Raw genomic sequence first — 19,027 nt, 5'->3', positions numbered from 1 at the left:
ACTACAGCACTCAATGTTTCTCGAAATTTGTCGTATTCTCCCACAGAAATGTATTCATTCAACTATCTACTTATATTATCCATGTACAGACGTTGCATGTCATAGCGTATCATCCTATTGCCAAGAGCAAATAAAGCGTCTACTGAGCGGCGCAGAAAGCCTGGACAGCTGGGAACGCTTGGTCTATAACAAAACATGTCAATATATTTCCCCTTTAAATTACTTCTATCCGCTTCGTCCACCAAGTGGAAATTGGTCAACTCACTCGTAGCCACATCTTCGCCACAAGCAGCAACAACACAAGGAGCGCCGGCCGCGGAAACAGCGCTTATGCTAGGGCAAGCGCAGGCAAAGTCGGTAGATGCGCAAGAAGTCTGAGAGCTAATGGCAGACTCAATGCAAGGAATAGCACAAGCAGGAACGCCGTTGATGGTTTGGCCGTAGACGACGGTAGCAAAGGTAGCGAGAACAAGAGTGAACTGCATTTTGAAGATTGTAGAAGCTCGAAAGTAAGAAGATCTGTTGGTGTCTTGTGATAAGAGGGAGTTGAAGATGAGAAACGTGGCCCGATGGATTATTCCAAGCAAAAAGAAAAGTCTTCGACGAAAAGCTCTTATTTATCTAGTCTATGAATGAGTAGAAGCCGGAAGAAGCAGGCCCGCTCATCATGCACAGGTTCTTTCTCGATCTTTCATGATTTCGCAAAGATTTTCCACGAGGACGTTTAGTTGATCCCACAAATGTAATCAACATGTAGATCTATTTCCTCATCTTGAAGTGCCGCGCCTAACATCCTGTGCCTGCATGCACCCCAGATGGACATCGTGATTGACGGAGCAAGGGCATGGAAACCCCATTTCGTTTTTCCCTTCCAAAGCAATTGAATTGCTTACTGTCAGCAAATGAACCCATGTGTAATCTATGTGACATTGAATCTTGCGGTGAATCGTACCCTGGGTGATGAGTCATTTGGGCATCGGGTCGTCGGTGATGAATAGTAAACCACAATCTAAAGAATATCCAATCCCTAGCACCAGAAAGCTGGCTCTGTTATATTACGTTTCGTTTACTTTAGACCGCATACATACCGGTGCGCTCACCTTATTGAATAGAGAGAGCGAGACGACTGAACGTTTTGTATTTCCTCATGGAATATTGATCAATCTTCCAAACACCGCATAGACCCAATGACCGAGTCACAACTTTCGTTAAGAAATAATGCTTTTTAATACAACATCATCAATAGTGACCTCGTATAGTAAGGACGTCATACCAAGTTCCTAGCAAAGGCGCATCGCCTCGGTACTACATAAGTCGTTTTATGGCATATCTTGTCTTTAAACGACGAATCCAAATAGGGTTATAAGTAGCAACGCCATTGAAGTTAGCTGAGGCTCGGCAGTCACGGTGCCAGCATCAGGGATTTCGGGGATCCTCAACTACCAGCATATTAGGCACCAGTAACGTCCCCTCCGTGAAATAGCAAATGGAAGTTACCAAATTAGTCACCACTAATCAATATTCTATCAGCAATGACAGGAGAAAAATTGACAGGCCGTTTTGTGGGGTATACTGGCAATGAATCGTCCGTAGAGCGACCCACTACGGCCCGTCGCTCGACCGAGGCCCGCGAGGATGAAGCATCTAATGAATCAAGAGCGTATTACGTGTAAGTTCGTTCATGATAGTACAGTAATGAGCTATTAGAGGCTACCGTGACGTCTTTCTCGAGATTGGGCATATATGCTTTATCAGTTTGACAAAACAAAGTACGCAGCTGCACCTAAACTGAATATGAAAGTCCGGCTGACCCTACACTCCTCAGTCGAAGTCTTACCAATATGGTGATCTCCATCTTTCTCCAGATATGACATGGACCAATACAGTAACCTCGATGGCCCGAAGCTTCTGTAAAAATACGCTTTTAAGCCCACCATATTTCCCAGAAGGTCTCTAACCGAGCCTCCTGGGATCATATGTAACCGGAGTTCCGGGACATTCTAATCCCTGGCTGCATGGTATGGATCTGCCGGCATAGTGACCGTTACATTCGCCATAAGCATGCATGAAACTCCATCACCAACGCTTGTTACCCACAGAATGAGTATCGTAGCAGTCACGATGAATAGAAAAAGCCCAGCGTAATGCTTTTCACATCTATCATATTATTCATAAAGGTTCCACTTCTTCGCCCTAAGACTTCACGAGAGGCCAACCACCTCGTAGTTCCAATTGCAAGTGGCGTTGGAGCTCTGAGCCGATACTTGCTTTGTGCCTGTGGCCGAGGCAACCACAGAACCGGCACTGTTCACAACCTGTATAAATTGTCCACTCCCAACACTCAACCCAGGAACAGCACCATAGTTAAGGCCCGAAGAACCAGCAAAGCTGCCAATCAGTTTGCTATTGCTATACACTTTGATCGTGTACCCACTTGAGGGTAATAAGACAGCATAGTTAACTGTGTCCTGGCCCTGCTGGTAGTTCTGAATAGATGGCGAACAGCTGGCGCTCTTGAGCAACGTGCGATACCACAACGAACCGACGGGCGTCGATCCAGGAGGCAAAATCTGGCTGCCACTGGTTGCGCCAGATTTGTATGCCTTGATGAAAGGTGTCACAAGCTGCTGCCATCCAGTGTGGTCGAAACCATTGGCATAGTCACCAATGGTTGAACCTGCAATCTGCTCCTGGAAGAAGTTGCCGATATAATGGCCTTCTCCTGCGTCGTTCCATGTGATTAATTCCGCAAGATCTGGCTTGAGTGCTAATACCTGTTCAAACCGCTGTGGTAGATTGACTTCACCAATGCGATACCAGTCTTGACCTGAGCCGAGATACTTGAACTGGAAACTAGACACAGCTATAGAACGGGCGGAAAATTAGCGACTGAACTGAAGAAGAGGAGCAGTTAATAGAGGAAAGGTAGGAGCCACTCACGCATCATGAATACTTTTTTCGCGGCTTGTGCCTGTTGGAGAAGATTATGGTCATCGCTGCTAGAAACGTTGGAGATGGTGGTACCTGGAGCGGGCCATGCCGACTCCCAACTAAAGGCGCCGTCAACAACAGGATAATTCGAGAAGAAGTTATTCGGCCACCCGCTCCAGTCACCAAAATTGGGAACGAAGTAGGGATTGATGCCTTGGGAGACGAGAGGCTGCTGAAATCCTGACGCCCAGTCAGAATTCGCAATGTAGCCACCATCATAGGTGCTGACAAACGGTCGACCAGAGATGGTGTAATACGACGGACGGGAAATATAGTTGCGCAGAAAAGATGGAATCTGCGAGGGTGTAATAGCACGCCAGCTCATGTCAAACGAAATAAATAGCTTGAAGCCGTTCTGATCTGCCGCATCGAATAGATATCCCAAAGCATCCAGTGCCCAAGAAGACGTGATGTCGTGCGTATTTAGCGCAAAAGCATCGAAGCCTACTGCCTTTGCATCTTGAACATCTTGAACCGCTTCTGCTTGAGTCATGGTTCCAACCATGTAGTGTGCGAATCTGTGGAATACGGGGCCGCGATATTAGCATCAAGGAATTAAGTTTACCTGGTCTATTGGAAGAGCATCTTCACTTACACCGCTCTCGGGACTATACTCCCTGTTGGTCCACTTGATGCAGTTGACTTTGTAGAAGTGGATTTAATCGTTGTCTGAGAAACTGAAGTACTAGATTTTGTTGTCTGAGAGACCGAGGTGGTGGATTTTGTTGAAGACACCGATGTGACAGGAGTGCCTGTTCCTTTGCTGACCTATGTCACATTTATATATTAATGTCACGAAACCGCCACAATATTCAGACCTCTTACCAATGATGCAGTAGAGTATCCAGACGGAACTGTAGTGCCACAAATGCCAGCTACAGATCCCCCATTCTGAAATGCTCCGGTCAGACCAACTTCGCAACAGAATCCGTTTCCGAAACTTCCTGTCCATAAGGACCAGGCTGGACTCGCGCAACTGGGGGCACCTTCGACGCTGCCTCTACAATTGCTTGCTGCTCACATGAATCCACTATCAGCTCACTGTTGTAAATTTCTTTTGCATTTTACTCACTTGTAGGACAGCAAGCCTCCACTTCGCCATTCCCGGTCGCTTGACAATGTGACGTTGAAGGACAGCAGGACCCGTTTCCGCAAGACTGGGTATCGGAAGGACATGACCCCGATTGCAAGGACCAGCCTTGGCCGGCGACAGCCCGAAGTTGAAGAGGCGAGAAGGCGGCCGACAGGACCGGGGACGAAAGAACTCCGACAACGATGAGGGATGTTAATGCCTTCATGGTTGCTTATATGTGGCAGACGCCAGAGAATCCGAGGAATCTACAGTATAGAGGTAACAAGAGTCACCAGATGTTTTGGGTTACATTTATACTACCCACGCAGGAATTCCAAGCATATATATACATGTCTTCAACTCCTTCTCACTTACTGAAGGCTGAATGTGATAGCTCCCGGCAAAATATCTCTGGTGAAAAAGGCGAAGGGCGAGGTCCGCTTTGTGAATTAACCTCAATTTGCTATAGCGACCATGACAACGACAAGCAGCTGCCCAAAAGCTCGCAATTGCATATTCTTACCCTGGTGACAAAGTCTTGGTATCAGTCTTCATTGGAAACTATTTGACGAAAACGTGCAGAAGAATCCTGGCCGGCTTCACCCCGCATTCTCTTTTCTCCACACGGGAATCGGCCCGTGTTCGATGCTAATAAATGTCCCGTGATTCTAGTTCCGGGCGAACACGGAGTTGTGCCTTATTCTGGCTTCTGCTCTTACGATTCTTCACTGTTTACCCATTCTGTGTGATACATAGGGTTAACCTTTGTCTATGTAAACTCTAGTGTAGCATTGGGGCAAGAAACTTGACTTTCGTTGAGAGACAAGCAACCTCGATTCCAAAACATCCTGCTGTGTACATATTCTCTCGTTGATGAATGGAGAAAAATGATTTCCGAAGTGCTACCCCTGCAAGTCAAACACGATGTAACAGCATGCCTTCTAAGAGTATGCGTTTATGCAGAAGCGGCCCTATCAACGCCCAGCCGAGCACACTGATCTAGCGACGGGGATTGAAATGCCTTAAGCGAACTAGGCCTGGTTTTGCATGCCGTCAACCAATCTTGCTGCCTGAATTTCTTTAGTAAAGATTTGGGCGAGCTTCAAAGTTCAAGGGATCAAAAATGCACCATCCATCTGTCTCATGTTGTAACGAAATTCTTATGACATTGCGCCTATCTGACTAATTCATATACCAGAGATCCAAATCCAAATCAAACACATGTTAAAAGAGTGCGTAGCTCATAACAAAACATTCATCTGTGCCTTTATAATAGCCGTTTACTCCTGAAAGGTGCCCTTCAGAGGCAGATCGTCATCATACTTGCCCTCCTCCTTCTTCATGTGCTTGTCAAAGCTCTGTGTAGACATCTGCACCTTGTCAAACAGAACCCTATCCAATACCGGCGCAGCGGGCGGCAGCTTGCCCTTTGCACGAGCGGCATCTGCATCCTTGGCATAGTTGTGGAGTGCCAAGCTCGATGCGATCTGGAAGGCGTTCCTGATCTGTCGACCGTTCCAGCAGCCCGTGGAGCGCGCCAGATCTTCGTAGTGCTTGTTGGCAAACTCGATGATCTCGTCGTCCTTGATAGCAAGGGGCGGCTCGCCTGTCATCTTCTGTCGCTCAGACTCCATCACCTTGAGCTTGGCAATGTTGAGGCGGAAGATCTCGGTTGTCTGAGTCTTGTCGAGAGGCGGGTAGTACAGAGACAGGTGGATACGAGACTTGAAGGCCTCGTCGATGGTTCCCACACGGTTGGTTGTCAGGAAGAGGAGGCCGTTGTAGTACTCAAGCACACGGAGGAACACGGACACGAGAGCATTTCGCGTCATATCCAGCTTAGATCGCTGAGACAGGAAAACATCGGCTTCGTCAAGCAGGAGCACGCAGTCCCACAAGTGTGCAAGGCGGAAGACGTTCTTCAGACGGGACTCAACTTCGTGAGGTGACAGACCGAGATCACCGCAAGTAATGACGAAGAGCGGCTTCTTGTTCTCCATGGCTACAGCCTCAGCTGTTGCAGTCTTACCCACACCAGGCACACCGTGCAACAGGACCACAAGACCACGACCTTTGCCGGCGATCAGATCCTGTCCAGGTCCCTCCGTTGAAGCATCGACATATCGTCTCTCAAGCTGCTTCTTTCGGAAATGAGACATGACAAGACTGCGGACCACATCCTTGTAGTCGCTGTGAATTCGCAGATTCTCAAACACACCGGCCTCACGTCGAATAGGCTTGAGGAGGTTCAAGTCTACAGGCATGAAGCGACGTTCACGCAGAGCGTAAGCGAACATACGCTTAGGCAGCAGCACCAAGTCCTCATCGCGCAGCTTCAGAGCTTGGGCGTTTGCCTCAAAGTTGCGAGATCCTCTAAGGCGGTTGCGCAGGAATGTATCAACAGTGAGATTGTCACGGCGCTGGCGGCTCTCGACGCCATCGGCCTTCTGGATAATCTCCTTCTGCACATATGACCTGTTCTGGCGGCCACCATCGAACCATTTCTGGATCGGCATCTCGTCCTCCGCGATCTCGCAACGCGTAGCCTTGCTAACGGCCAGCTGATGGAAATCAGGTCGCCAGTTGGGCATCTTCTGGTAGGCCTCGGTCAAGTCAACAATGACATCACTCTCCACAAACTCTGGGTGGCGCATCTTCTCGTAGTACTCATTATCCAGAATCTCCTGTTCGGGCTCAGTGCGGTGGGAAGGAGGGTTCCTGGTAAGCGTCCAGGCATTGTACTGCTGATGGCGGTCTTCCAGGAGATGCAAGAATCTACGACCCTGGTCCTTCAGACCCTCGATGAGCTCCTCGTGCCCAGGCTGGTAGCGCATGGGGTAGCACGGCAGCGATTCAATAGAACGCTCACCAGCGAAGGCTTCGATCTCGAACTTGTTCTTAACAGCACCAAAGGTAGTACCATCGTGGTCGATGTAATAAGCCGAGATCTTGAACTTAGTCTGATCATCAATATCATCGAACTCATCGAAGAAGCCCCAGCCGTTCTTAGGATAAGAGGTCTCGGGCTGAGGGGCCTGAATCTTGTAGATTCGCCAAACTTCGTGGTATCGGCCGCCTGCTTCGACAGCAGCCGGCATGTGGATGAGGTCACCGACACGGAAGAGAGACCACAAGTCATCAAACTTGACCTTCTCGGCGGTGCTGCCCTCGAAGCGCGCATAGAGGGGCATGATTTCCTCGTCAATGAACTTGACGTAGGCTCGCATGTCCCTCAGAGCCTCGGGGCTGTCCATAACACTGTCAAAGTCTTCATCGACATTGGAGTCGACGGAAGCAAGAGATTCAGTGTCATCCTTGTCCTCTTCCTCACCATCCTCGCCGTCGGTCTTGGCTTCTGTGTCAGTGTCATCCTTGTTGATGACCTCGACGATAACCTCGGGCTCCTCGCTGGCAGCAGTATCGGCAGCATCAGAGTCCTGCTCTTCGAGCTCTTCATAGTCGGCCCACTTCTCCTCCAGTGTGGAGAGAATCTCTCGCATCTTAGGTTGGAAGTATACGAGGGCCTTGAAAGGCCGCATGAAGGTGCGAGGAGTTGATCTGGACTCTGTATCGTTGAGGAATGATGTCAAATGTCCCAGGATGGGCTGTGACTGCACACGAATTCGCTGAATCTCAGTGTCGGACGAGAGAAGTTCATTTCTCTTCACCAGCTTCGCCTTGTCGAGGGGGTCGATCTTCTTCTTGCGGTCGAGATGGGTGTCGTAGAGGCTGTACCAGCTCTTGCGCACTCGAGCCGTCTCTTCGCTGCGGCGCATCGCGCGCTCACGTCTAATCTGACCCTGAAGTCCGGGGCCAGCCACAAGGACTTCGACGGCATAGTCAGGCTCATCCTCGGCCTGGAAGCGGTTCTTGAAGTTTTCGAAGTTGACCTTCCTGACCTCGGGGACCTTGGGGCGCCACTTGGCAGCAACACGGCGACGATCCGCGAGGATTCGCTCCCGGCGCTCTGCTTCTTCTTGCATAGCAATCAAATCAAGATCATGAGGGCCGTAGGGGCGTACTGAACGGCCGCCAGCACCAGTTCCGTTGCCGTTGCCGTTGCCATTACCGCCAAAGCGGCCGCCACGGCGATGAGGAATTGTCTTCCTGGTGGTCTGCTTTGTGCGAGCCATTTTTAATTGTGTTTAATGGGCTCAAAGATACCTGAAATATTTCAGTGAAAACGCGAATAAACAAAGAGAAGGTGTAAGTGCAGCCTTCTGGGTATGATGATGAGTGAGTTGTTGTGATGAGGCTTGTTCTGAAAAAGAATTGGCTTCTCCAGAGGAATGATGGTATATTAATATTTCCAGCTCGGAATACAGGATTCTTGCACTGCTCATCAAAATGCAAATCAAGAGCCTCTTCGTACCTAGTAATCGAGGTCGTGACTCACGCCGCAGCTCGCTAGGCACCTGCGACGCAGCCACCGTGAGCATGGACGAGGATCCGCAGCCAATAGACCTGCATGAGTCTTGCAACGATTGCCAGGCAACCATAGACTAATATTTTAGGTCTGTTTTCAACAAATGAAATACGACTCGTTCTTTGAGTTATCAGCTTGATAAGCTGTTACTTCACACCGTAGGACACAAGACAAGGATTATTAAACCCCAGCTATAATGGGGAGCTTGCATTATGATTGAACAGGTTCGCGAGGGTGGCCTCGGGATTTCGCCAGTTCTTGCCGATCTAGTATCCATCTCTAACCCCACAAGAGCTCTACGGAAGTCATTGAGATTGGTGTTCCCTTGAACCGTTGAACGTGCTTGGATCGTCCTCCATGTATCTCTCTATCACGTATATGGAGTGTCTAGAGAGGAGCTGAAGAGAGATCGTCTGATAATCCTTTCACAGCCACTTAGAGGAGGCAACGGGCTCAAATCTCACGGCTCAATTGCAGAGATAAACCCCAATTCTAAACCAATTGAGGAGAGTGATATACTCTACATCAATGTCATACACTTGTGATGGCTACATTCATGGTGGCCCCATCTCATGTCGGTACTAAAAAGGCAGCATAAGGCAACACACACACCATTGAGAACGCTAAGAACTCACCGTACTGTGCCGGATCACTCGTGCGAGACTCCAGGAACGGGGTTGACGGGATCCCTCCCCCTATCCTAGAATCGACAATTAGGCTTCAACGTCCGTGCGTGAGGCTCTTTGGGAGGTTTCCGTCTTGATGCTGGTGTGCCTTGTCAACAAATCATGTTGATGGCTTAGACACACAGCCACACCATCCCCACACTCGTGCCTAGACTGGATCTCCACGGCACTTGAGAAGCCAATCGCTGCGAGATGCTCACATGCAAAATCCACGTTGAAAAGTAAACATTATCTTGTGTCATGCAAGCAAGGTTTCATTGGCACAACATCTTAAGTCCTACATACGAGTATTAAATGCTCGTTCCATGTCCCCTTTGTTGAGATCCTGATGCCTGCTTGTTATCAACATGCGGGGTCTTCAATGTTGCTATGGTTGACCCACCTGTAAGAGCCTCAAAGAATTACAGGGGTATGGTGAAGAAGAGCGCGAACCATACGGTTCCATAGCTCACACGGAAGCGATCATATCACTTTCTTCAATTTGTAGGATATAATACCATGTCCCCTAAGATGAGAGGTAGGGCGATACTAACGAGACAGTGGTGCAATCGCCAGTGTTCTCAAGGATTCATGTGAGCAGCTTTTGCTGTGCATCCTCTCCTGGTTTCTGCAGGGGTCAGTCAGTCCCATCACATCTTCACATCTTGGTCTCAATTACTTGATGAAACATCGATCAAGGAGTTTTGGTCTATTTCTCTCACTTGCCGCTTGAATACTTTCTCAATCATATAAATTCCACCTACAGACCACATTCGAAAGTTTGTCAGCAATGCTGCGGACTTCAATGTTACGTTGATTGTTGCTAGCTACCGGAACCACAGCAATTTATGTCAAGGAAGTGCGCAGCTCAGCAAAATTACAGTGGTAAGTAATTCTGCAATCACGATACACTTATAACTATATTTAGGGCCATGATCAAAAAACTGTGGTTTTTCCTGTGTTATGGCACACCTTCACACTTGGCTATCGGCCTAACAAGTCATCCGGGGTATCATGAGTCTCATTAATGCTATGTAATAAAAAGAAAACGCCATTTTAGGCTTCTAAGTCTATGCCGAACAAATGAAAGCAAACCACCTCTCTCATCTCCCCTTTTATATTAAAGAAAATAAAGCTCATTGAAGTGAAAATGAAAAAAAAAAAAAAAATGAAAAAGAAAAAAGCCCAAGCGAACCTTCTGCCGCTCAATTTAATCCAAAGTGCAGCATTACGATGCATGTCATATCAAAAAGTCGTAACTCATAACTCTTTAGTCGTAAACAGATGCTTTTGACCATTTGGAACTGGCTCGAATTCGTTTTCCATACTTGTAAAAGAAGAACGGTACAGGGATCAGCAACGCGGCAAATCCACCAGTAATACTGGAGCCTGGTCCGACACCAATGTTGTGGAACAAAGGTCCTACAACCAGCGGGAAGGCACCAGCAAAGCATGATCGAAGGAAAGTATTCGCCGCTACTGCTGATGCGGCGTAAGCCTGGAATGTATCCACCAGGTAGTTGAGCGCAGCTTGGAAGATGGTGAAGAACCCCGTGCCCAGCATGACGAGACCGATGCAAGGCACGATCCAATGGATGTCACGTTGCGGACCAGTCCAGCCCATCAAGAATTGTCCACCACTAAACAGGATGGAGCCAACCATCATGGGTGGTAAACGCTTTTCAGGAACTGCTCGGTTGCCAGCGGCATGATACGCCTTGTTATACAACAGTTGGTTGTACACATTAGCACCACATCCAAAAATGGCTCCGAGGAAGATGCATGTGAAGGGTAACGTAGCGACCAGAGGACCCCATCCACGAATTTCATGGAAAATGATGGGAATGCCGCCTAGCTGCATGTACAGGATGCCGTAGCAGAAACTGGCATAGAGGGCGACGAGGAAGCAAATGGGCGTAAGGAGCAACTGTACCGGGCGGACCAAGAACTTCTTGCACAGGTCCTTGACATTGACGTCCCATTCCTCGAATTTGGCGTGCAAAGCCCAGTTTCCGCTCTCATGGCGCAGTCGACGCGCCTTGTATACGAGAAGTTTCGGGGGGTAGCTTTCGTCGATGAAGATGACCGCAAGCAGGAGGAAAACGGCCTGGAGCATTCCTGTAAGATATTCGGTCCAGCGCCAGCCCAAGAATGACTGCTCTGTCACAGCAGCAGAGACAATAGGACCTAGATTCAATGTTAGTGAAACCAAATTTTCAATGTGTGGCGATTACTGATCTTGCTTACCCAAAGAAGGGCCACCGACGACAGCCATTGCGTAGCCAGCCATGGCGATACCTCTGTATGCTGGAGAAAACAGATCACCCAGTACACCGCCCGTGTTCGTAACAGGTGCGGATGAGAAGAAGGCTCCCCAGAAACGGGTCAACATGATGGTTTGAAGGTCTTTAGCCGTAGCAGTTGCGAAACTGAAGCAGATGGCAACAAACATGGGAGCCATGACGGCAATTCGGCGGCCATAGACCTCACTCAATGGTGCCCATAGTAAGGGACCAACACCGAAGCCGAAGAGGAATAATGTGGTTCCCAGTGTTGCAACCTGCGTTCCAACGTGGAATTCTTTGGCGACCTGTTGCGTACCAGCAGAGTATGCCGATGAAGCCCAAGTCGCCGTCATAGTAACAAGGCCATAGAGCGCCGTGGTGAGCACCTTTTTGTGCGTGGGCCAGTTGAGAGGGTGGTAGGGGTCATCAGGGCCGTCGAAATCGACAATCTCGTCCTCTGTTGTCGGGATATGCGCAAGGGGATGTGTAAACCGAATATCGGGTCGCGAACGAATACGCGACAATACTGTGTCTCGCCGGGACAGGGTACGATCCAGAGCAGTAGCTCTTGCAGATTCAGGTCGAGTTCGGATCTTGCTAGCCTGGGATGTATTGGTCCGGATCTCTTGGAGAGCGGGTCGATGACCATCAAGGTCGTCTTCCTTTTCTCTGTCATCTAGACTGTGAATGCTGGTTCCGCTCTCTTCATTTGGGCTTTCGTCAAAGGCAGCTGCATCACTGGTCTGAGACTGTGAATGTCCAAGTACTTGATTTTCTTTGTCTGCCATATTGAGGACTGTAGCACGTGAGGTTCGTTTAATTGAAAAACGAACTCAAGCATCACTAGCGTATCTTCAATCCGGCATCCATCATCGTGGGAGCGGGAGCATCCATTTATATAACTACCGGTACGAAAATCCCTGATCAAAAAGACAGCCGAAAGCCGGGAGAAAATTTCCACAATATTCGACCGCTAATCGTCGACCGCTAAATCTACAAACTTCAAGGCCAACAATGGGCGAAGAAAAAACATGATCCCAGTCGCCTTCGATATCTGCCGTCGCTATTTCCGATCCACACCCGGCTAAGTCTGCCGATTGTTAGGGGCTGCAGCTGACGTCAAAGGCCGACTTGATTTCGACAAGGGCGACAAGGGCCGGAGAAAGACGTAAAAGCGAGCCGAGGACGGAGCCGATGCCAAGTCATTATTAGCAGCTCTTTAGTAATGTGTGGGCTTAGTCGGTTAGAAGCCGACTTGACCATTCTTATTCGGCTACTTACTTTGATAACGCAGACTTTGAGGTCTCTTTGTTCCCGAGTTGTGACAAATCTTCCAAAGAAGGAATGTAAAATGCGACGACGAGTCAGAAATGGCGCTGACAGGGGTAACGTTCAATTGAATTGCGCCGTGCCTTTGCGATATCCAACCATGATCTTTGGCGTTGCGGCTATCAAGGCCAGTGCTCACAACCAAATGCTTATGCACGACGATCAAACGGAGCACAGAGTAACAGCCGAAGAATCTTCTTATCGACCAAAACAGTGGAGACTGGCAACTGACCCCTTGGATCATCCCGCTTATTACTCGCTTCCTTCGGTTTGGTCGTTTGCCAAACACGCGAAACTTGATTTGCTGCTGACTTGGCTGTGCAGACACGAGTCAACGGAAATCGATTACAAAAGCTATCAACACCAACCGCCTGATCACTCTTTGTAATTAATTCTGCTGGTGAGTAGGCCTTAATATAATTTGTAAAAGGCATAGGCACAACGACAGCCTGTCAGAAAAATGGCGACTCTTTGCTCGTAAACCAGTGAGACATTGACTGAAACCGTGAGCACGGCAAATGTCCACAATCAACACCATTTCCTCGCTACCCTACAGGATAAGAAGAAAAGGCAACAGGGTCAATAGATGGCATGCGTAGCATTCACTAGTAATGAAATAGCCGGGTTTTTATCAAAAAGGAATACTCTGGGAATTTTTTTAACATTTCTCACGGGAGTTTACTCGAGATGAAGACACCCTCCGGTGCTTTGTCTATGAATACGCTTTGCGCCAACTGAGTTTTTCGGCTGACAGATCAGTCTCCGATCTGCAAATAGCCGATTGCCTCGGGAAGAGAAGCAAAAAAGAGAAGCATTCACAGAGCTGCAGAACTGTACGGTACATCTGCTTCGTGAGTACGAATGAGAGCATCATATCCGATAGAAATGACAGCTTCATCATATGAGATTTGGCTACAGAGTACAACCAAAAATAGATAAAAGAAGCAAAAAATGAAACTTGACGAGAGTGGGACTCGAACCCACGCGGATTGCTCCACCAGGAATTGCTGTTAAGGTAGCCTTAACCTGACGCCATAACCAACTCGGCCATCTCGCCGATTTCATATTCGGTCTTCCTTTAAAGTATTAGATATACTGTACATCTCCTCCACGACACCAGACAATGGGTGCGAGGATACGGTATTTCTGGATTCGGCCTTGCCGGAATTCTTTTTCAAGACCTTCTTCAAGTACACATAAAGTGGAATTTCTTTCACATAAATAAAGAGAGACAAATAAACGGCAAAATAGATTGATCGATACAACGGTAATTAAAGAATCATGGCCAGAGGAGAAGAAAAACTTATGGTCTTGGGTGAGTTCAAACAGGTATGTACTGTGAAGCGCGTTGTAAGTACATGTGTAACTTGAGCTTCTAGATACAGGTAACCAATTTCAGTGTCTAGACGATTTGACCAACGGTTTCGCCAATAGATTTCTCACAGTTGATATGTATTTAGATTATTGAGAATATCTGTGAGAAGTTGTAAATACAATAGTCTATATAGCGTCCTAAATCGACCTCATATCTTACTCATGAAATGGTCGTCGTTGCCGTGAGATACCCAAAATGCATGTAAGGGCTTGACTATTCTACAAACTTTGCCTGTTGTGCGTTTTTATGCCGAGTCTTTGAAAGCTCCCAATTTGAACAGCTTCTTCGCATTATCCTTTCCAATCTTCCTCACGTCCTCTGCATTCTTCAAGGTAACTCCATCATACCAGTCACAAGCGTCACCAAAAGACTCAAACGGGTAGTCAATTGAGAACAGGATGCGGTCTGCACCTCCAAGCTCTGTGATGCAGTACTCCAATGTGGGTGTTGAGAAATGACCGCTGGTCGTGATCCAGATGTTCTGGGCAAAGTATTCTCGGATCGTCTTCTTGCAATCCAAACCAAGCGGCTTCTTGACGTCCTCGAACCAGTGGTTAATTCTCCACAGGTCAAAGGGGATATGCTCTCCCAAGTGGCCAATGATGATTTGGAGCTTGGGATGTCTGTCAAAGACACCGTTTGTGACCATGCCCAGGAGATGCAGGCTCACACCCTGAGCAAAGCTGAGCGGAGGTCCAATGAGCCACTTGCGCTTGGCCCAGAGCTTGTCGTGAATAGTTCCAGTGGGATTTCTGGGGTGCAGGTAGAAGGGAACATCTAATTCGGTGACGGTGGACCAGAAAACATCCCACTCAGGTCCGTCGTAGAAAACCATGTCATCTCCATCGGCACCAGCTCGCTGTGTGTCATTGACAAGTGCACCCTTGAAGCCCAATTGGGTTACACATCGTTTTAGCTCTGCCGCTGCTTCAGCAGGATCATGCATAGACAGAGTGCTAAGCTTCGGTGTTAGCTTCAACCAAAGGATTTAAAAAGTGAATGCCATTCTGCTCAGTACTTACGCCAAGGCGCCAAATCGGTCAGGGTGGTCCTTGATAGCACCAGCAATGTAATCGTTAATCTCAACGGCAAATGTTTGTGCTTCTTTGCTGTCCCAGATATCCTGTACACCTGGCGCTGTGTAAGAAAGTAATGTGTAGCCAACACCATGCTTGTCCATATAGGCGATGCGCGTGTTGGTAATATCTGTCATCTCGTGTGCGTGCTGATCAGGGTTGACGGCAAAGAGCGAAGCCCACCACCTTGTCTTCTCCTGCATGCGAGGTAAGGCAAATGCCTCCTCAAGAGCTACTTTGCCAAGCATGTTTGCGGGTTCAGAAGTTGATGAGTAGGTTTATTTTAAAGATTGTATTAACCAGTGGGGAAGTAGTGTTAGCTATAGACAGAAACAACAATGAGGAAATGGTTATATGCTTGAGCAAAGAATTGATTGGGGACTGAGTATAAGTAAGAATTAGCCCTCCTACACGTCGGCCTCGCGCATTTAGGAATGAACTCCCCAACCGCATTCAAGATCTCAACACGACGCCCCTCATCTGCTGTCCCTCTTCCGCCGGTGGCTGAAGATCAGTTAACTCAATATATTGGCGGATCCTGGCGGATGACGTCCCTTCCTTGGGTGTAGAGCAGCCCCATAACCCATCAAACAGATCGAAGCTAGGAGTAAGCTGAGGGGCTGTGGTGGATTTCGGCCCCGGTGATGCTCTTCCCGCGCTTGAACTAGACCTTGAGGAGGTGACGGAGCGGGCGGCGGTGGGTATCAACGGCTAATGAGCTGGAGATGATTGGATTCAAGGCAGAGGATGCGGGGAAGAGCACCAAAGGGACGATAACCGCACAGTGCATCAGAAGATACACTGTTGGCGGATACAGTCACACTTTGACAGCCTTGATAGCTTGGTCAATGAAGCACGATAACCGGCGTCTCAATCCTATCAACTCGCCGGTCTTGGAAGTTTAACCGCGTCATCACCTAGTGTACGCTCTGCTAACCAAAGTAATCTGCGGTGAACAAATTTGAAGAAGAAGTTGGAAAGCCCCTGTGTCTGGGGGATCCCCCCTGTCTCGCAATGCTCGCAGAGCCCCGAGACACGAAACAAATCACACATGATGAGCCTGTGGTGGCCTGTTGTCGCGTACGACCCCTTCAAGTCATTCTATCGTACCCAGGCTAGAGCGGATAATCGCTAGCCACTGTCTTGGTCTATCGAATTCCCGACGACAAGATGCCGCGGCCAAAGGTTCACCCAAGTCAGCGTCAGCGTGCCGCTGAAGCATGCAACTTTTGCCGCGCGTCCAAGAAGCGGTGCAGTGCCACCGTCCCTTGTACCGCCTGCCAGAGACGGGGCATCGGAGACTCGTGCTATCTCACCCATCGGCCTCGAGGCTCTAGAAGGGTTCCGCCTCGGACAAGGAGCTCGGCCCCGGAGCAGGCCCCGACCTCACCAAGCGGTGGAGACGGTATCCCGGATAGCCTGGATGCCTCGCTGGATCAGCTTCCGCAAGAGTCTGCATGGGGCCGGGCCGGGTTTGGTCAGGTTGTTGCTCCGGAGTGGTGCCCGGAGGATGAACCAGCTTCTATGGACAATGATGCAGATGCCGACTACCAGCCGCTTACTCCGTCCGATTCCCGAATAAGCATGTCCGATGCGACCACGAACAGATCCGCACACCCATCAACGCAATTACCAGCAAGGCTAGGGTCTCCAGCTCTAGAACCGGAGTCTCATGCCCGGATGCTACTGAATCTACGAGGAGAACGAGGTAAGGCGTCATACCATCATCTAAGCACGTTATACATGCATATTCATGATGAACTAATATCGTCATCCCGTATAGTCTATATCGGCGAGGCTGCATCTCTATCGTTCCTTCAGCTCATCAGGGATACTGTGACGGCTCAAATCGGGCCCTCCCAATTTTCTCACAATGAGAAGCGCGATAGTATGCTAGAGACAGAGCCCTCGGCCGTTGACTCGAATGGTTTAGAGCCGTCCAATTGCAACATAGATTTAGAGGGCAGCCTACTCTACGCCCGTACCTTCGAAGCTGCTGTAAGCATGGCAACAAACCCTGCAATCTTTTATTTTCTACCGACAGTGCTGATCATTCATAAAGACGGGTGGGCTTTTAGATATCTTTGGGCCAACAGAAATAGAGGATATTCTGTTAAAGACTGGAACCGATGGGGCTCAGTCTCTCAATCCGTGCCAACATGCTGCCATTGACCTTGTGATAGCCATCGGCGCTCAGTGCAAATCTCCAATGGATGCACAACAGATCGGGCCAGCTTATTTTCGTCAAGCACAACAGCGTGCATTCGCCGGCATGCTGGAGGATCCAAACATTGACATGGTCCGCGCATTTCTTCTAATGGCCTTTTATATGCTTGGCCGCTGTCGGAGAAATACTGCATTCATGTACTTGGGGATTGCATCGAGGGCTGCAGTTGCTCTTGGAATGCACAGCCCACATTCTTACACGGACTTGAAGAATCCATTGTGTCAGTTGAGGTAGGCTGATTCCGGTGGAGCTTCTCACCGTCTTCTAATTAGAGCTAACTGATCTTACAGGCTTCACATTTGGATGAGTCTTTGTGTCTTGGATATGCTGGTGTGCTCTATACTCGGGAGACCGCCTGCAACTGCTGGCCTGAGGGCGGAACTTGACACGAGCATCATCGCTTCATACCAGCCGTTATCCTCGCGGCCCGATTCACGCACTGCAAGTCTGTTTGCGTCGTACAAAATACTTACAATCATCAATGAAAGCGTCGATGCTCTATACGGCAGGAAAGTTGTGTCCACAGGCATGGTGGAATCCTTTCTGAACAAAATCGAAGACTGGAGTAAAGGTCTTCCCAGCTTTCTCCGCAATCCTCTTACATCTAAAGGCTCTCCGTCGCAAAAAGCCGCCACGGATAGCATACACGTCGCTTGTCTCTACTACTTCGCCATCACTCTTGTCACTCGGCCTATACTGATATCCAGGCTCACGTCTCGCCGTAATTCCGCGACACCTTCGTCTTCACCCATGGCATCCGCCTGTCTTGACGCGGCAGTATATCTGGTACAGACATGCTCGGAGGCACACAAGTCAGGCTTATTGCTTGGTAATATGTGCATATTAAAGTAAGGCACATATGTGAGTAGAGTTAGATCACGAGCTAACAATTAGAGTTAGGGCCTTGATATTCGCTGCTGGGCTTATTCTTGGATTTGACATGTTTGCCAAAAGAGAGCTAGATTACGAGGTTGAAGTAGCCTTCCGCAGCGCCAAAGACGTCCTCGACTTCTTGGGCGTTCAAAGCCCTCAAGCCAGCCATTACTCAGAAATTCTAGGTCTTTTATCCAATGCAATCACGAAACGACGGATGAAACTGTCTTCACGCCCTCGAAGTAGGTATGTTGGAAAGCTGGTATCTTTTAGCGACGGAGGAGACTCTAGTCAAGATAACATCACCAACGATAATGAGGCTCTGCCTCTTAATAATACTGGAGGGCTTTCAGTTTCAGTTGGAGAAATTGGTGGAGTCTGGAGCGCCGATCTACCGGCGCAATCTACGGAGATGGATGAAGATATGTTACGAGGATGGGACAGTCTGGATCTGTCACAGTGGGATAGTTTTCCCTTTTTCAACCCAAGGTCGTTCTGGCCCTGAGAGGGTAACAGTCGGTGATTATGACGCACTGATGAGACATTTGTTCTCAAATTTCTGCTGTCTCATATTCTGGAGGTACAGAGTTGCCAATATATACATAGGTAGATAGATTCAACCAAGTACAAGTAACCCAATTTTGGGATCTTATGGATGTCTATGTGCACAATCCCAGCAGGTGGATGGCCTTACACGCCTATGCCAAG

The 19,027-nt window shown here is 48.7% G+C and overlaps 6 protein-coding genes and 1 non-coding gene across 7 annotated transcripts; 1 reads left to right on the top strand and 6 right to left on the bottom strand.

Moving 5' to 3' along the window:
• Positions 1–139: 139 nt before the first annotated feature.
• Positions 140–485, bottom strand: M431DRAFT_10918 (hypothetical protein; the record flags this gene model as incomplete). The annotated part of the gene is made up of 2 exons (XM_024911701.1): positions 140–183; positions 266–485. 2 exons carry the CDS (start codon positions 483–485, stop codon positions 140–142), a joined length of 264 nt encoding a protein of 87 aa, XP_024768151.1.
• A 1,627-nt stretch (positions 486–2,112) lies between these two features.
• M431DRAFT_155668 (glycoside hydrolase family 71 protein) lies at positions 2,113–4,352 on the bottom strand. Its single transcript, XM_024912935.1, has 5 exons — positions 4,064–4,352; positions 3,817–4,004; positions 3,587–3,759; positions 2,941–3,509; positions 2,113–2,863 (listed from the first exon to the last, which is right to left on the bottom strand). Exons 1-5 carry the CDS (start codon positions 4,287–4,289, stop codon positions 2,202–2,204), a joined length of 1,818 nt encoding a protein of 605 aa, XP_024768150.1. The 5' UTR covers positions 4,290–4,352; the 3' UTR covers positions 2,113–2,201.
• An 847-nt stretch (positions 4,353–5,199) lies between these two features.
• Positions 5,200–8,352, bottom strand: M431DRAFT_513700 (hypothetical protein). The gene has a single exon (XM_024920080.1). It carries the CDS (start codon positions 8,194–8,196, stop codon positions 5,344–5,346), a length of 2,853 nt encoding a protein of 950 aa, XP_024768149.1. The 5' UTR covers positions 8,197–8,352; the 3' UTR covers positions 5,200–5,343.
• Positions 8,353–10,424: 2,072 nt separating this feature from the next.
• Positions 10,425–12,227, bottom strand: M431DRAFT_100133 (hypothetical protein; the record flags this gene model as incomplete). The annotated part of the gene is made up of 2 exons (XM_024911166.1): positions 10,425–11,341; positions 11,402–12,227. 2 exons carry the CDS (start codon positions 12,225–12,227, stop codon positions 10,425–10,427), a joined length of 1,743 nt encoding a protein of 580 aa, XP_024768148.1.
• A 1,500-nt stretch (positions 12,228–13,727) lies between these two features.
• Positions 13,728–13,825, bottom strand: M431DRAFT_t194. Its single transcript has one exon. It is a non-coding gene; the product is annotated as a tRNA-Leu (tRNA).
• A 562-nt stretch (positions 13,826–14,387) lies between these two features.
• M431DRAFT_99985 (hypothetical protein) lies at positions 14,388–15,467 on the bottom strand (the record flags this gene model as incomplete). Its single annotated transcript, XM_024925211.1, has 2 exons — positions 14,388–15,099; positions 15,166–15,467. 2 exons carry the CDS (start codon positions 15,465–15,467, stop codon positions 14,388–14,390), a joined length of 1,014 nt encoding a protein of 337 aa, XP_024768147.1.
• Positions 15,468–16,105: 638 nt separating this feature from the next.
• Positions 16,106–18,824, top strand: M431DRAFT_128286 (hypothetical protein; the record flags this gene model as incomplete). Its single annotated transcript, XM_024912365.1, has 6 exons — positions 16,106–16,927; positions 17,003–17,217; positions 17,282–17,676; positions 17,737–18,294; positions 18,347–18,671; positions 18,732–18,824. Exons 1-6 carry the CDS (start codon positions 16,390–16,392, stop codon positions 18,822–18,824), a joined length of 2,124 nt encoding a protein of 707 aa, XP_024768146.1. The 5' UTR covers positions 16,106–16,389.
• Positions 18,825–19,027: the final 203 nt, after the last annotated feature.

This window comes from Trichoderma harzianum, assembly GCF_003025095.1.
Source record: "Trichoderma harzianum CBS 226.95 unplaced genomic scaffold M431scaffold_25, whole genome shotgun sequence".
NCBI classification, from domain to species: Eukaryota; Fungi; Ascomycota; class Sordariomycetes; order Hypocreales; family Hypocreaceae; genus Trichoderma; species Trichoderma harzianum.
The sequence above is the reverse complement of the archived record's forward strand: the minus strand, read 5'-3'. Positions and strand labels throughout refer to the sequence as shown.

Excerpts from the sequence above, each read along its gene's own strand:
- M431DRAFT_513700 (XM_024920080.1), bottom strand. The coding sequence starts at position 8,196 with ATGGCTCGCACAAAGCAGACCACCAGGAAGACAATTCCTCATCGCCGT.
- M431DRAFT_155668 (XM_024912935.1), bottom strand. The coding sequence starts at position 4,289 with ATGAAGGCATTAACATCCCTCATCGTTGTCGGAGTTCTTTCGTCCCCG. Across the intron at positions 3,510-3,586 it reads AGTATAGTCCCGAGAGCGGT|ATTCGCACACTACATGGTTG; the intron begins GTAAGTGAAGAT and ends CGTATTCCACAG. Across the intron at positions 2,864-2,940 it reads GAAAAAAGTATTCATGATGC|CTGTGTCTAGTTTCCAGTTC; the intron begins GTGAGTGGCTCC and ends CCCGTTCTATAG.